This window comes from Diorhabda carinulata, chromosome 1, assembly GCF_026250575.1.
Source record: "Diorhabda carinulata isolate Delta chromosome 1, icDioCari1.1, whole genome shotgun sequence".
Lineage (NCBI taxonomy): Eukaryota > Metazoa > Arthropoda > Insecta > Coleoptera > Chrysomelidae > Diorhabda > Diorhabda carinulata.
In genome coordinates this window covers 33989107-34007318 of record NC_079460.1, presented here as the reverse complement: position 1 = coordinate 34007318, position 18212 = coordinate 33989107, and the positions used below count along the sequence as shown (strand labels likewise).

The 18212-nt window shown below is 31.8% G+C and overlaps 1 protein-coding gene across 1 annotated transcript in view; it reads right to left on the bottom strand.

The window, feature by feature from the left end:
- Positions 1 to 2736: 2736 nt before the first annotated feature.
- The window catches only part of LOC130897102 (uncharacterized), a 45125-nt gene continuing 29649 nt past the window's right edge, over positions 2737 to 18212 (bottom strand). Inside the window, exons 5-10 of the mRNA XM_057805738.1 lie at positions 14041 to 14445; positions 12425 to 12636; positions 5953 to 6444; positions 5605 to 5776; positions 5282 to 5512; positions 2737 to 3042 (exon numbers count right to left, since the gene is read on the bottom strand). Coding sequence (XP_057661721.1) covers positions 2839 to 3042; positions 5282 to 5512; positions 5605 to 5776; positions 5953 to 6444; positions 12425 to 12636; positions 14041 to 14445 — 1716 coding nt within the window. The 3' untranslated portion in view covers positions 2737 to 2838. The remainder of the gene's footprint in view (positions 3043 to 5281; positions 5513 to 5604; positions 5777 to 5952; positions 6445 to 12424; positions 12637 to 14040; positions 14446 to 18212) is intronic.

The window sequence follows — 18212 nt, the reverse complement described above, 5'->3', positions numbered from 1 at the left end:
AGAATGGCAACGATTTTTCTATCCTGCAAGGTTCCAGATCGGTTCTGCGCATTCTCAAGCATGCGCAGTATAGATAAGGTGTCTCGAACGAGAGAGAAAATGAATATTGTCAGCACCGTAACGTAGGGCTACCACCTTTGCATTTGTCGCTAGAGGAGCTGATGTAGATTGAGGTGTCATGTTAAATGTCACTGTAAGATTTAATTAAGGTCATCCATGGGTGCATTCCACTAGGCACTCACGACAATAACGTTCATGACCAGGATCTTCCCGTTCCACTTATTTCAGAGCGTTATAATCGTAAACCCAAGTGGAATGGATTACTAGGCGTTTTGATGTTGAGATAAATATTAAGGAATGCAAAAGAGAAAAAATAAAGCGAAAGCGGTTATGTTATAATTTGTAAGTTATTAAATTTAAAATAAACTAAAACCAAAATATCTTCTGCAGCGATAGTGAAATATTTGGTGATGCATCACAAGAATGCTTCAGAAGTACTTATAATATCTCAAACCGCATCAAATAAGATATTCTCATGGTTGCAATCTTCGTTGCTTGAGTTTTGAAAATTCCTCTAATTATTTCAACGTTCACTTCGACCCATCTCTTGACAAGGGTCGTTGTGTGTGTGTGACATTCTCGCCGCGACCACAACGATATTGAAACCATAGACGAAGCAATTTCTACAAAACGGCGTGGTTCTCGTGTTGTCCGGGTTTTATGCGTTTGAAATATCCATGGCGCGGCGCTACTATCTAGGGATGGATACTTACATCATAAACTACTTTTACTTATCAACTACATTTATTTATAACAATTTATTACTCATAGAAATAATATTAACTATTATTCTTAGGTTAACAAAATTTATATCGTTCAGAAGTCTTTTTCCAAACAACTGCAGTCTTACGCTATCAGAAAATTATTTATTCTTAAACTCTTTTCATAAGCGTAATAACAAATTGAGATATATTTTACTTACAACAGTTCCATCTGGTGAGCATCAAGACAGTTGCCCTCAATTGCTTATTTGTATTTCATGTTATTGTACAAACTAAGCATATAATATTTTTGATTTTTTTTCTTTGTTGTGTCGACTTTTCTTTTATAATGCTTATAGGAAATTATATTGAGTTTTCTTTCTTCATATTCTAGTGTGTTTAATAAAATTCGATTCGTTCCTTATGTTAATATAAAACATAAAATTAATTAGATTAGTACAAATTTAACAAATACCACAAATGTGGAAATAAAACAGTTTCAAATGTTGCAACAGGTGAATGAACTTTTTAGAAACATAGACTGAAATAAATATACGTAGTGCCGAACACAGTCTTTTATACAGGAAACGAGGGAAACAATTCATTTCACGGGCTCTAAATGATCTCATTCTGTAGCCGTCAAGGCGGCGTTGTGATCAAGAGATGGACAAGTGCATGCGCAATGCAGCTTAACGGTGCCAAATTGTATTAACCTAATAATGATTGTTATTATTTAGATAAGTAATGAATTGTTATGAATAAAAGTTGTTAATATGTAATCTGATATGTAAAACTAGTTTATGATGTAGGTATTATGAATGCTTAAATTTTTGCTCCTGATGTCAATGTGGCATGTTGATGTGGATGTAACTTATGTCTTAGAATTTCAGTTAAATAAGAACAAATAACTTTTAATTTTTGGTAATTTTTTGTCCGTTAATTCTTCCTTGATATTTATTTAGTTGTATAATAGACTCTAGATGTTTAATAATTGTTATTTAGTAGTTATCAATTATTTACCCATGAATTTTGCACTAAAGTTTAATATTAATAAGCTGAAAAGCATATTAATAAGTTAAAAAGTATAAAAACCGCAAATCTCAGTAAACTATCAATGACGCTGCTCATGAGAACAAATAGTAGACAGTCGTTTAAGGAGAACAAGTAACTTTTAAAGATAAAAAAAAAATTGTAAACAAATGAAACAACCCGTCAGCTGCTCGCATTTACTGCTTGGTGACTTCGGCCCGATTAATTCGATCAGTTCCCGAACAACAATGACCGTGATCCGGGTTAGTATCCGAACTTCCAGATCATGATCAGGTTAACCCTGTCATAAGAAATCATAAATCTTAAAATAATAATTGTCAAAATGGATTTACAAAGAGATGTTCAAAAATTGGAATTCACCGACGACGAAGATTTTACAGTTACTAAAAGTAGCACTATTTCTAAGAATTCCACGGAATTTTAGAAACAAAGTAAATCATTTTTTTAAATGGAATGGAGAGGAATTCATAGCTCGATTTCGATTTATTATTGCAGAAATAGGGAGAGGTATAAAAAACATTAGAGATGAGTAAGTGCAATAAGAAAACTTAACTTCTACACACAGATCAGTTTTAGGAGAAGCGTAGCGTGGATTAACATATACGTAGGAGAAGTTGCATTATCGAGGCTCCTTTTTATTTGTTTCAAAGTTCGTCGACTTTGAAGGTGGTTACAATGGCCACTCAATCTCTCTTAAGAGGGACTTATTGTGATAAACCAAACAAGTGTAACGCTCGTAAAAGTCAAAATAATTAGTCATTTGTCATATTGCCTACGTCACTGGATTTATGTTTTCAATGTTTTCATTATCTTCTTTCCAATTTTCCTAATTTTTCAGCAATGTATCGCATGTATTTGACTTCTAAATGGCATATATGTGATTTAGATTGAACGTTTATTATTACTTCAAAAGTGAAGGCTTCAATTGTAGAAAAGAGCATTTATTAAAAATACATACAAAAATATCAATTTTTATAACTATTACATTTAACATAAACATAACAATACAAACATGTGTTTGTATAAACTATTTATTCCACTCTAAAAGTTTATCTAATATAACATTTGAATCCTCAGATCCGTACATTTCTATTTTCTTATCAAACTCCGTAAGATTCTCGGGAGTATTAAGAACAGTGTCAATAAAAGCAAGGAACATATAAGTTTCTGTGAACATATTCAAAAATTTTCTGATTCCCTTCGTTTTTCCATTTTTGATGAATTCTTCTTTCTGAAATAAAATATATTTATGTTCTTATCATGAGATTTGAATATTGGCACTTTTATTTTTCAAATCAATATGCGAGTTCTTATGGGGATTTGCGCTTTAAAATTAATGGAACATCAAGTACAAAAAGAAGTTATTATAGAATTAAATAACAAAAAAATACTGCTCTATTAAAAAACTTGATAAAACTAGATTTGAGATCCTGTAATCAGTTAAATATCATGTTTTTTAATTTTGACAATTAATTGAAAGTATTGCAGCAACACTTCACTGTACTTTCAGCCCTTTTTAAATTATATAGAGTGCTGAATTTGTTATGGTTTGCATGGTATAACTTTTTAAATACTAAAATTATGATTTAATATCTTTGAAATGAGAAAATGAAGACGTTTTCAAATTTCAGAGTATTGAAGTAACATTTCTTTATAAAAAATGTATACGTCTTTTCATTTTTACAGATGATTCTATAAGTGATAACTGCCAGCCTTAATTACTGTTTGCACTGTTAATTGTTTTGTGCGCGTATAATAAATCATTTCACTCTAGAGATGTATATATGGCATTTAAATAGTTTTCTAGGAAAATTAACAGTTTCTCTACTTGCTATCTATATGCGAGAATGAAATGTTTCGACAGGCCAACCAAAACATTTGTTAACCGCAGTTTTAGTTAAAGGAAAAGTCTGTTTTAACTGCATACTAGAACATTATTTTATAGTAGGTAATCACCACTACCAGAGTTGTCTGAAAAGTTTCCGACCTAAAAAATAAACAAGACATTATTTTTCATAATCATTTTTATTTTTCAACATAAGTCTCCTTTTAAGTATATATACTTCACTTAGTCCAGCGGTGCTCTAACCTAATCCTTTTTAACCCTTCCAAATCATAGTTGCCGTCTTTTTCCTCAAAATAGACGTGTACGTTTGCGATAACGTCCTCGTCTAATTAATCTATCTTTAAAGCAAGTGAAAATTTGAAGCTCGGAAACAGGAATAAGTCGCTAGGGACCAAGTATACAGTATAGTGGTGAATACAGTAGGTGGTCAACCAATTTGAAGTATAATTCGTGAATATTCGACATGATAATCACCGAAGCATGAGAAGATGCGTTATCCTGATGGAAAAGCACTTTCTTTTCTTCAAATACCGTTGGCTTTTACAGGAATCCCCTGACTATCCCAAAAAACGGTTGCCATCACTTTTCTGACTGATAAAACGATTTTTGCCTTTTGTGATCCACTGCTATGACTTTTTTTCGGTTCCAGAGTGTAGTGGTGGACCCAAATTCAATCTACATTTACGCATCTACGTAAAAAATCCGACTGATGTTGCCTAAACCATGTCAATAAGGCCTGGGAAATGTTCATTCGAATGCGCATTTGGTCCAAAAAGAGCAAACGCTGCACTCAACGTGCAGCTAAATAATTCTTCAGTTAGTGTATGGCAAATGATATACTTATAGCCTCTTCTATCTCTCTAATATTAATTCGATAGTCGTCCAGTACCATTTGGTGAACTTTTTCCACAATTTCGTTTGTTATCGCAGTTTTTCGCCAGACTGAACGCTTGTCGTCAGTCAAGCTGATACGACCACGTTTGAATCCAACTACTGAAAATTTTACGGTCGCAAATGATGGTGCGTAGACGTATTACCTTTCAAGAATAAATATTTAATGAAAGCTCAATACTCAATTTTTTCAATTTTCAGAAAAATCTTTACAACTCATTTCTACAATTGTCAAACAGAAGCTAAGCGTTCAAAATGGCGAAAATGAAAGTGAGAATCTTTCAACAGAAACGCAAATATATTTCCGTACTTCTATTGCTAAGTGCTGTCATCTTTAGGTTGAGGTAGGAACCTTTTCAGACAACCCTCGTAAATCGAAAATCACTAGTTGAGTTTGATATATCAAAGGTCAAAGAGAATGCTGAAAACTATATGAATAGTTATTTATAACTACTGCAACGTCCTACAGGTTTGGGCAATAATGGTATACTAACATTATTTTACCAGTGGAGATTTCAACCTGAATTCTTTTAAAATAAAAATATCACCTGTTACTTATTATTTTTTGAATGTTTAATGTGTATGTTGCATACTCGTTTTTCATGATCCCACTAATTAATTAACGCATTGTGAAATGTTTATTGCGTTAATTGTAAAAACTGATTCTTTTGTTCAGACACAAACATCGTCTGTTTTTCCGCTTTAGTCACTTTTTAGTGGTTTATAGACTTACATGAAAGACTCCATCCTCAAAATATTTTTTGTAATCTTTAAAGCACATTATAAACACTTGTAGGTATGCGTCACTCAAATAAACAGAATGAACATATTCTAAAGAAGTTGCTGCTTTATTTGCTAAATCAAGACTTCTCTTCCATACTTTTTTCATACTTTGTGCTAAAATTTTATTTTCATCGCCTTCTTCTCTTTGAATGGTCATTGAATCTAAATCTACCACAATGCCCTAAAACAATTTAAAGTTATTTTCCAATTTTGGCTTACTTTTGAATATTTAGGAGTGTAATAAAAAATCTGGAAAGGATGTTAAAAACTTACATTCTCAATTTGGTAATTTTTAGTCACAGCATTGGATAGTACTCCACAAAGTACTGGAGTTGGACTTTCAACAATATCCCATAACGGCTCAGGTAGTACTGGTATACAAGTGTGATGCCATGTAAAAGGATAGAGTATACTTTGAAGGGAATCTATACACGAAGAAAGATTGCTAGAATAAACGGAAGCTTGTTAGTCAAAAATAAATCAGATGTATTATTATTATCAGTGGTACAAATCTATATTTTCCAAAAGTAGTGATAAGAAGGTATTGAGAGGGAAAATATGATAAGAACAGTTGGCTCATGATTTGAGATACTAATTCATTAATTATTTTAAAATGCTCACCTTATCATAGAACTGATAAGAACGACTTTCCTTTCTAGTAACATTGAAGAAAATATCTTCAATAAAATATCTGGAGGCAACTGATGTAACTTTTTCAGATCAGAATCCTCAAATCTAGTATCAGGATGTAGTGTTAAAATAAGTTCGTTTTTTTCTTTACTTTGTACTATATAACTTGGTATTGTACAATTAGTTTTAATATCAGTTTTATTAACAAAAATTTGTTCTGGATGATTCTTTCCTGGTATAAAATCACCTGTCCTGTTTACTGGAACGAAAGAACCGACATCAACTGATTCTTCTATATCTTTAATACTATTTTCTTTATCATCAGTCTTGTAAATATTTGGTTCTATATTAGTGAGATTTATTTTTATAGATTCGCCCGGTTTTGGAAATTTTTGATTATAAAACTGACTAATCAATTCATCTCTATACTTGGTTTGAATTCCATGTCTTGATTCTAATTCGTACAAAATTTTGCGATAAAATCTGCAAATAATACATAATTACTCTCGAGATTTTTAAATTTAAGGATATTATTGTTAAAATGTTTGGTAACTTTCCGGTAGTTGTTAACAGAATGAAATTCAAATTCATAGGTGTAAAAATGTGATTGATGGAATAATCATCGAAATGTGACTTGCGTACGAGGCCATAAATTATGTAGTCAAAGTAGTATACGCAAGTAAAAACTATAGAAACGAGATTAAAGACTGGGCTTTACTTAAAACATAAATATCTTTGATAAAATAACATCAGAATGGAATTATGTAATTCGCCCATCGATATCATTGGTAAAATATGGCAAAATTTATAAAGCTTTGATCAAAAGGATGACCAATTGGAAAAAAATTACCTTTAAGTAAAAGTGAACTATATATAACTAATCGGATTGGTAGCAAAAAAGGATTTGTTGATGGCTCATTAATATTTGAATGAAACAAACAAACATAAATGTTGATGGATTTGAAGAATATTTTCTATAACTGGGTTGCAAAAAATATTAATAATGAGTGAGATTTTATAAAATTGGTTGACAATTGATATCCTACATTTAGTTCTATTCCAATTGTGTTAAATTTCAACATAAAACAGAAATTTAGATAAGTAAATGGAAAAAAGAAGTATATTATATAAACATAAAATAGATCTAATTATAGGTTAAAAAATTGTCCTAATTATAAATAAACGTCTTCCAGACCAGTAAAATTTTATCAGGAGACGTTACAAAAATTAAATAAACTCAATATCACTTTTTAAGTGGCTCTTAGAATATCATAACAGGGAGACCGAATTCTTCAAAGAAAATGGAAAAAATATACAGTTATAAATAATGTTTACAGTTGATCACAGCTCATCACAATTCCATTGGCTTGTGAGGACTTTTTGTCTCGTTACTGAGACCAGCAGTTTCTTTTTCGACATGTTTCGACATCTAAGTTGGTATTAAAATTTGGTCTTGAATCAATATGCGTTGGCAAATCGCTGTAACTCTTTAATTACTACGCACTTAAAATCTTACGTAATTGAATTAAGGTGGAAGTCAGGATAGAAAATGTTCAACTACACGGACCAAATAGATGCGCTCTATTACGTTGTCTTCAGTTTCTTATGCCACTTGAGGTAATAAGGTCGAAACTGGTCAGTGGTTACAAACCAATATGTGTATTGTTTAACAGTTATGTCAATCTTAATTACATATTTTTAGATATTTTTACATATTCATGAATTTTTAACCAAATTAAAAATTACAACATACATATTCAATATGAATCATAATTCATAAACCTCAACTTCTATCATGGCTTACTCCGTTTTAAAGACACCTAGAAATACATTTATATATATATATATATATATATATATATATATATATATATATATATATATATATTTTCTGTGCAAAGTATGGTAGTCCTTTCATACTAACCTAGTGTGGCACTGCCAGTCAAATAAACAAGAATTTTATCGAAATCGTCTAAAAACTTTCTGTATAATCTACAGATATTGTTATTTTGTGTATATTTCTTGGTATATTTTAAAATGTTCTATAAAACCAATGAACCTCAAATAATTGCAGAATTAACTCGTTATTACATTCCATGTTCTCAAAATCAATATATGCTCAACCTTAATAGGAGAATTGTGATTTCTTATAACTTAATTCGAAAATGCAGATTTTCAATATTCAATCACTCACGTCTTGATTTCGTGATTTATGTATTATGGAATATAAGGACAACATAATCAGTTGTGCGGATATTGCTAATTACATTGAAAACGTTGATAAAAATACAATATTATCTAAAAATGTGCATGTTTGGTATAAATAATAAACACAACCGCAGAGCGACATACTTGTAACAATTTTAATTAGTAATAGGGTTTTCTGCGCGTGCATCATTTGCAGGGTTCTCACAGGTTTTTTGAAAAAAAAAATCTAGAACAATTCCATGATATTTCCAGCACAAAATGATGATTTCCAGGACACTCCCAAACCAATTAAAATTCCAAGTTTATTACTTTTAATTTAATTATTTTATTGGTACACATATTGATAAATGTGGTTTAATTTTTTTAAAAATTCTCAAATATGAGAAGCCGTATAAGAACAAGGATTTAATTATATCAAATATTTTACCATTTTTAAATATTTTTCAACATTTGATCAAGAATAATAGACGACAGAATAAATGACATCAATTAATTATACAGTTGTATTTATGACTTCATGATAACTAGACATTTTATCGATTGTTACATTTAAATATTCTTGTCCACTTTTAGCTGATTTATTGAGAGGAGAGTCATTTCTTTGATATTACTATAAGCCTTATTGAACCCACAAGATCTAAAAAACAACAATATAAACAAACAACTATGGTAGTACAGTAATACCAAAATGAGAAAGTCATTATTTTGTTAGTTTTTTTATTTGATATAAAAAACAATTAAAAATAAGTTTTTCAAATCTGACATAACCTTTCAAAAGTTGTTTATGAAGACTCAGAATTTTAATCTAATAAGTTTAAGAATTAGAAACTTTTCCAAGGTGTTTTTCAATATTCGTTCTAATTTTGATCTCTTCATAATTAGCATTTATTATTATAAAATAATTATATCATCAATTTTTTATTATGTTATACTAACCATAAAAGTATTTTAGAGTTTGTTGAGTACATTCATAAAGAACGGAAGCAAATAAAAATTGGAAACATAGTCTCATAGTTTTTTGTTAAGAATTGAAATTCTGTATATGCTTAAGGTTAAGCAATCTTCTGCTCTAATAGAAATTAATTTAACGCTGCAAACTATAAACCATTACAGCAACAGAATTATGCTCAGCCTTTTTTATAAACTATGTTTGAAATAAAACCTGATTTGTAAAACAAACTGTTTTAATTCTGTTGGGCACCTAAGTGGTAAGATATTATGAAATAATTTTTCAATTAGAATAACTGTAAATCCTAAATTTTTAATGGAGGAATTGAAGTTCCAAATATTATAAATTCAGGACAAAAAATGAACTTACAGAACAGAGGGCCAAATTCCAAAATTCTTCCAGAGAAATCCTGATTTTCATAAGGTGTAATATTTGAGGTAATATATAATTTGTTAAAACCGTTTAAAATAAGAGCAAGGCAACATGCAACTTCTTGCAAAGTAGCTACCAATCATCCAGATTTAAAAGTACATAAATACCAGCACCAAATAGGTTCGAGGCGAGCAAGTTAGTTTTACAAAAGCGCTTTAATCGATTATCTAATTCACATTTAGTTGATTGTTAATCTAAAAGTAACTAGACTTTTCTTCATGGAAATATAACTGGCGTGGAATAAAAATGGCAACAAACTGAACATCTTGAATGAATCAATCAGTCGAGCTTCATTTGCGGATGCTTTGATTGCATATTGCGCCTTGATAGAACATTTATTTGCTGTGGTCTCCATGGAAAATTTTTTGCATAAGTATGCTAATAATACCACGACAGTTGTTATTCCTAATCTCATGCTTTATGATGATACATTGATCTGTAAGGAAGTAAGTGAGGAGGTGTAGTTTGTTTTTGCTAAAATCCGAAAACTTCTTAGATCCTTAAGAAGGAAATTTTTTGAAACTTCAGCACGATTTTTCGGTTTCTTCCTTCTATTTTAAAAAAATAATTTCCGTATGCCACAAAGCTCCAGGCAAATAAGATATTTTTGGTAATTTTCTGGTGAATACATTTCCTCTGATTCCTGTATTATCTTGAGATAAGCTGCTATTTCTCTTATTTCTTTAGCACTCCCATGTCAGATTTGAATTGATGACTTGAAAGGATGATCGTTTTCCAAGAAGCTAGCGAATTATTAGTTGCATCCGGATTTGTCTGATTCTAGCTATGTTTTAATAATGTAGAACCATCACTGTTCGATTTATTACTTTTCTAAATTACAACTATTTATTAAACACTTCATTTCATACATTGAATTTGTCACTAAAGAGGAGAGGATGCGTGTAAAAATATAATTATGAATTATGAACTCATTTGTTTAGAAGTTATTGTTATCTTAATTATTCATTCGTATTTTATAATTGTTGAATTCATTTTCAATGATATTAATTACGAGGGTTTTCTGAAAAGTTTCCGACCTAAAGAAACAAGACATTCTTTCATAATCATTTTCTTTTTTCCTTATAGTTCCCTCCTTTTCTAAGTGTAACACTTCCTTAGTCCACCGATGCTCTCACATGTTTAAACCTGCCAAATAATAGTTGCTAGGAAAGAGTCGCTTGTGGTCAGATCTGGTGAATATGGTGGGTGATAAATCAATTCGAAGTGCGATTTGTCACTTTTAGCCATTGCAATCACCGAAATGTGGGAAGGTGCGTTGTCCTGACAGTAAAGCACTTTCTTTTTCTTTAAATGTAGTCGGTTTTTGCAATTTCTTCCCTTAGTTTTTCAAGCAATGATGCGAGATACTCCTCTGTTATTGTTGCATCTGTTTCAAGATAGTCGATGAAGGCAATTCTATGACTATTCCAAAAAACGGTCGCTATCACTTTTCCAACTGATACAAATGTCTTTGCCTTTTTCGGAGCAGGTCTTCCTTTACAATCCAATGATGTTTTTATTTGGTTTCCAGAATGTAGTAGTGGATCCACTTTTCATCTACACTTATTAATCGATGTAAAAAATACGACTCATTTTGCTTAAACCATGTCAATATGGCTGAATGATACGCCTCTTCTATCTCTCTAACCTTGACCCTATAATCGACCAGTGAAATTTTTTGATGACATTTTTCCACTTATAGAAAAATCCTTACAACGACTCACATGATTGTCAAGCAAAAACTAAGCGCCCAAAATCGCTGCTCTCAACGCACGCGTAAATATATTTCCCAACGTGAGTGCTGACATTTTCATATTGGGATGGGAAGATTTTCACACAACCATCTTATATAGCGAGCGGCTAAATTATGAAACAAATTCATTATTTAATGTAATCATCTAAAAGGTCTTTTAATAATGTAATCAGCAATATCATACTTAACTAATGTTTGTACAGAGGAAATAATAATTATTAATTAATAAATATAAAACACTTTTCAGCTAAATTAAATGCTCAAAATGTCATCTACGGGTGTCTTGACAATGAACAAATTGACGAACACTTTTTTCTTGCACATTACGAACAACTTCGTGTCTAATTCGGTCTTGCAATTCTTGTAGATTTTTCAGTTTATCTATATGAACCTTTTATTTTGAATATCGAAAAAAATCTAAAGTAGAAGTGTTAAATCGAGATGGTCATCTAACGCAAACTTCACGTGCATCATGCGTAGGTGTACCATCTTGTTCTAACCATTTACTAGAAGTTTTTTTAAATTTAAGATTGTTCGCGTTTGGAGACATAAATTACGTTAATCTATAAGATTTTATTTGAAAAACTAATGACTAATAATTGTGTCACTAATTATTCCCACCCGGATATTAATTTTCGTATGTCATCCAATGAGGATTATCCTTCTTTGGTATCTACTATTTAGACGGTTGGTCGATCCTGTGACGTATCGCTTTGTATATTACTAATTATTTGTTATCAAGTTGTTGTATAATCATGTTTGTGAAATAAGAATAAAGATTATCGAACACAAGTTAGTCATTCGGGAATGATAGAAGAGAGAACTTGTGGACGACTAGCGAAGTATACGAGTGTTTTATTTCTATCAAGGAATGTGTTAAAGAATAATAAAGTGGCCGATATACAGGGTACATAACAGATCCATTGAGGCAAACTATGGCCTCATTAGAAAACATAATAAGCACTTATTTATCTTTAACTGTTGAATTACCCAAAGCAAATTATTTAATAGGTTTCTTTATTTTCACGTCGATATAATATTAATTTTTACTTATTACCGTTACTATTAGAATTAGTGTATTAAGTTGTATCATATTACCAAAATATGAAAAAAAAATTTACCTTGGAGCTCTATATTTACTTAGAATGCAGTACGTCAATGGCAAACAACAATTGGAACCTTCTGGGAGAACTCTTCTGCAGTAGCCATATGTACGTTCCCCTTTGTCATCGGTAATGAGTAGTGAATAATTTTGTGAAAGATCTGACATATCTAAGGGTATGCTGTCACTTTCGGGAAAACATAGATGTTCAATATTTTGAGGGATAACAGCCTAAAATGAACAGAAAAATTTGTTCGAATAGTTAATGAAATTACAAAGATGTTCCCAGAAGCGGAAGCGCCTGGCTTTACCTAGAGATGGCGGTAGTTACTTGAAAAATACCACTGTATTAGAAAGTACACAAACTATATATCATATGTTTCAAGTTTGAAGACGCCACGTTGTTTAGTATTTGTTTGGCAGCTTTCACTAGAGAACGTTTTTAGTGAATTTGTAAACATTGAAAAAATTGGTCATCGTTATGTGATGCAATACTTTTATTTGAAAGGCATTAGCCCAACCAAAATAAAAGCTAGATTCTACTCTACTCTAGGTGAGACTGCTACTTCGTTATCAACAGTAAAATATTGAGTAGCAGAGTTTAAACGATGTCGTACGACCTGCGAAGACCAGCATCGCAGTGGTCGACCAAATGATATGAAGACTCCAGAAATAATGTTGAAGAAGATCCACAAAGCGGTACTCGATGATCGTAGAGTGAAAGTGCGCGAGCTAGCAAACATAGTAGGCATTTCAAAACGTGCGGTACATCGCATATTAACAGAAAATTTAGACACGAGAAAGCTGTGCGCAAGATGGGTGCCGCGTTTGCTCACAATGGAACAAAAACAGCGTCATGAAGATGTTTCCATCGAGTGTTTGGCAATGTTTTAATAAAGCCTAATTTTTGCGCAGTTCCATAACCATGGATAGAACGTGGGTCCATCACTTCACACCCGAAACAAAAGAACAATCTAAACAATGGACTAGAAAAGGGAGAACCGGCTCCAAAAAAGGGAAAGATAGTTTCATCTGCAGGCAAGGTCATGGCGTCGGTTTTTTGGAATGCGCGTTTGATATTCATAGTTCATTGACTATGTTGAAAAAGGAAAAACTCTCAACGGTCAGTATTATGCGAACTTATGGCAACGTTTGAGCGAAGACATCAAGTAAACACGGCCGCATTTGGCTTAGGAGAAAGTGTTGTTTCATCAAGACAATACACCAGCTCACAAATCTGTTATTGCAATGGGCAAAATTAATGAATTAAAATTTGAATTGCTACCTGATTTAGACCCCCGAAGTATTTTCTGTTTCAAGACTTCAGTCTGAAAAGACTTCAGTGATAAAAGATTTTCCAACAATAAAGAGTTGATGTTGGCCGTTAATGGCTATTTGGAGCAGCTTGACGATAATAAAAATGATATCGAACTTATTGAACATCACTGGGAAAAGTGTATGGAGCTAAAAGGAGATTACGTTGAAAAATAAATATATTTCCAAAATTTTCGTGTTTTCTTTGAGAGGCTAGGTACTTCTGGGACCATCCTCGTTAATACAGTTAAACCAGAAATATCGGAATTCGCTGTAATATGAAAGTACCTAAACTAATAGTAATACAAAAAATTAACTTACATTGGACGGGTACTTGAATTTAATCCTTGCTATATCCTTTCCTTTTTCTATAATTAGACAACAATAAAATAGAGAATCCTTACTAATTTTAGTAGTACAATACTTTGGCATAGCTTGCCGATATGTTTCAAATTTTCTAATAATTTCAGATACTTTTTCATTCTCATAATTCTCGGAATCCGAATCTCTCACTGCATTGATATTGTTAAAAGTGTTATCCAATGTTTGTTGAAGTGAATTTCTCAAATTATCAACTCTATTTGAAGGAATTTGACCGTTATGTAGAAAAGTCGTGCCTCCTGATTCGTAACATTCTATGATTCTTCTAATTTTAGGTGATTCTTCTGTGGGTGATGTATCGACATCTGATGTGAACGATGAGAGGGACGAGTTTTCAGCAGACATCTTAAATACATAATATAATTTCAAAAAATTATGTTAAAAAATCAATTATCCAAAATAGAAATAAAAGTATAAATTATTTTATATAACAAAATTTTAAATAATTTCATAATATTCACTCCGAGGATTGCTATTCGTGTATGATGAATAGGAAGAATAAACAAATACCTTTGATTAAAAATATTTTATTGCTTTTCAAAATGTCAGCCTTTGAGGTATATACATTTTTTGGATGAATTAACCGCTTCTTGGGGGATGAAAGTCGATCTTCAACTAGTAGTAGTAAAAAGAAATTATTTGGTGCTAAAGCTCCGCTTTGTGGAGTATTTTTAATCTGCGAAATGATTTAACTTTTCCTCTTCATCTCACAGTTACCACATGATCAGCTTTCGTAAAGAAACATGCCACCAATTACTTCTTGATGCATAGAGAACAAGAAACTTCTCTTTGGTAGGGCATTAGAAAACATAAAAACAAATTGAAACTAATATAATAAACTTATGTGAAAATAACATTAGAGACGCCATCATGATTGAGAAGAAGAAACATGCTCTCGGTATATTCTGGCACGTAAAGAACGACTATTCATTGTGCGAGATTATTCGACAAAGGGAAGGTTTTTCATAGGAAATTTCTGGCTATCGTTACTTCTACGGATGCAAAGTCTATAGCATTTGCAATTAACCCATACAAAAAATTTGGTTTTGTAAAATTGCCAGTGTTTTGCAAAACATATGCTGGCAAAAATTACTACGAATTCAAATTATAATACAATTTAAATAGTTTTCTTTGACAATTGAGAAATTAACTAAGATGAGGTTTAATTTTACGATCTTTGTGTACAAATCTCACTTGGATAGTAATTGGAAGATTCACAAAACTTAATATTTTGATATACTGTTTTAATGTAAAATTATAAAAAAGATATTTTGTTTACTGCGTACTCAATTAAAAAAAATATTTTGTAAGTTCAAGTTAATCGAATGGTGTAGTTATAACTATGCATTGCAAATTAACTAAGTATCCTTTCAACAGTGTACGATATTATTATACTATAGCAGAACAGATATTTATGTGCAGAAGAAAAAAATCGACTATGTTGACCATAATTTAATCTGGTGATAAGCACCGAATTTCAAAATGCATTCCTAGTATACTTAGGAAAGTTCGTAGAAAATCGTAAATATTTTTTGTACTATAACATTGCTTACAACTTCGCGATATGGTAGAAAACAGACTAAAATCGCGGATCAATACAAATATTTGAAAAGGTATCTTACAAATTATATACATAAATCTATTGCAATCGTAGCATTATTTTCATATCATTAAATAAAAGTGGGGCTTGTTCCGTAAAAATGTTCAATTCTTGATAGAAAGTCTGGACAAACAAACTTAATTTTAACAGTTTTGGAAAGGTCTGCTCATTATTCTTGAACCTAGATGAAGCAAACTGAGCACAGCCCCATATCGTCTCTTTCCTACTTTCTTCATGTAATTTTTCATCATCATCTTGTTGTTTTATAAAATCTTTCTTACTTTGTTTATTTTTCAACTGTGCTACTTTTTTAGGATTCCTTCATCTTCTTCCCGAGTTATTTCTTCCGTGCTGTTAATATTATTCACATTTTTTCTTCCACTGATGTAAAGGTTTCAGATAACGTGGCACTATACAAATATATGCTATCGCTTGCACGTCCCTATTGCTAATTAATGAGGTCCACATTTACTTGGGTTTTCGTTTTTGTTGTTTTGCTAGCTTTGGAGGTATATTTTCTTTGAAACCTTGTTGGTAGTTCCTTCGCTGACATGATCCTGAGGGTCCAGGTTGTGGTGAACTGTCTTTAAAGTTATCAATTAGTCTCCTGCTATTAATTTCCAAAAACCCCGTCTGTTCTCAAGTTTTTTGTAGCTGTTCATCTTTAAAAAAAATTTCTTCAATTGGTAATTCTGTTAAAGTACTTTGAGCAAAAGCGAGATCAGAAATCGCTTCGAGATTAAATGGATATATCCCCATAGCGGAATTTTTGTTTTGTTATGCTACTTTCTTCGTGATGTGTCCAGTATAAAAGCACTCTCTCACCCCAGTAAGATCTAAAGCTTTGAAAACAGCTTTGTCCATGGACTGGAATTCTTGGGTCATGTTACTCGGGAGGCGAAACAGTGTAATGTCACATGTGTCAGCTGTGTGAAAGTTACAAGAGTATAAAAAAATGAAATAAGCGTTGGATTGAGTAAATTGGCTCGAAAGGAACTCATTTCGAAAGCTATAATTCAGATGTTGTTTTGATCAGCCTAGATTAAATTTCATAACTTATTATTACGTAATTAAACTAACTGACCAGCCACGCGTTGCTGTGAATAAGTTGGCATAATGGATTCTTTTAATTTTTGTTAATGAAGATGAAAATAGTGTAGCCGATTTTAAATAGTATTGGATTGTGAATGAAATTTGAAACGTTTTGTCTAAATTTGTATTGGAAACAAAAGTTTAAAGCAGCCGTGGCAATAAAGAAAATATGTGAAATTCAAGAGGAAGACACAGTTATTGAGAGAACGGCTTAGCGTTGGTTTAATCGTTATAATAGTGAATATTTGACGCTTGAAGATCTCGTCCAGGTCAACCACATGCGTGGGATATTAAGGATATATCAGCACTCGCCGATTATCGGACACCCTTGGACCCTCAAAGATACCATACATCGCCAGTTAAAATCCTTAGCTAAGATCTATAAAAGTTGTCGAATAGTACCACACGAATTAACTGAGATTCATGCAAAACGTTGACTTGAGGTGTGTAAATATTCTCTTGCCCTGCCGTGAATTATCGTTTTATTAGACGCATGGCTACTTGTGATGGAAAATGGATCTATCTGAACAATCAGAACATAGAAAATCAAAGGACAATTATCAGAACTATTCGCAAAGAGAGGTCGATTCAAGCGGAAAGTCTTATATGTCTGGTGGAATTTATGAAGGTTAAATGTACTTCGAAAACATTCCATATGGTTTAGCTATCAATGCTGAGGTAAATAGTGGACAGCTGATTAGCATGTATTGGGTTTAATTGGAGAAATGTGCAGTGGGTTAAAATCGTGGAATACGATGGGTTATACTTCGAATATTAATGCTTTCTTTTTGTGTGAGTATTTAATAAACAGAGTGGACATTGGAAACTGACATTATTTATGAGACACCCTCTATATTTACTTGATTACAAGTACAAGTGCACGGAGCGGAATTGTCAATCCGACAAACCGCCCTCGTACGAAAAGCTTTCAATTAAAACTAAATTTATTATACTAATATCATACCTGTCGTCGAAACCTGTAGAACCACAGCATAATTTTTAATTTTAAGTACATACACAGTTTTCATAGACACTTAAATTGAAATTGAGGCAAACACCACATAAAATTATGATCCAAAGGTAAGTAACAAAAGAAGTATCCGACATTTTTAAAAATATTATTATATTAAAAATTGAGTTAATATTGAAAATATTAATTGAGCATTTATAAGGGATAATTTTAAATTTCCTTTCACTGAAACTGGTACGTTCAAACGCACAGGTCCTATTATTTCGCGAACCTATGGAAATTTTATATGACCGAAGGATCACGATACATTGCAACCAACTATGAGTTCGGTCGTCGATGAATCACCACATAAAAACTCGTCACACAAGAATACCTAAAGCTTAGTAAATTTGTATTAGTCATACCTACCCAATAGGTAAAATGACTTCCAGAATAATTATCGTATGATCA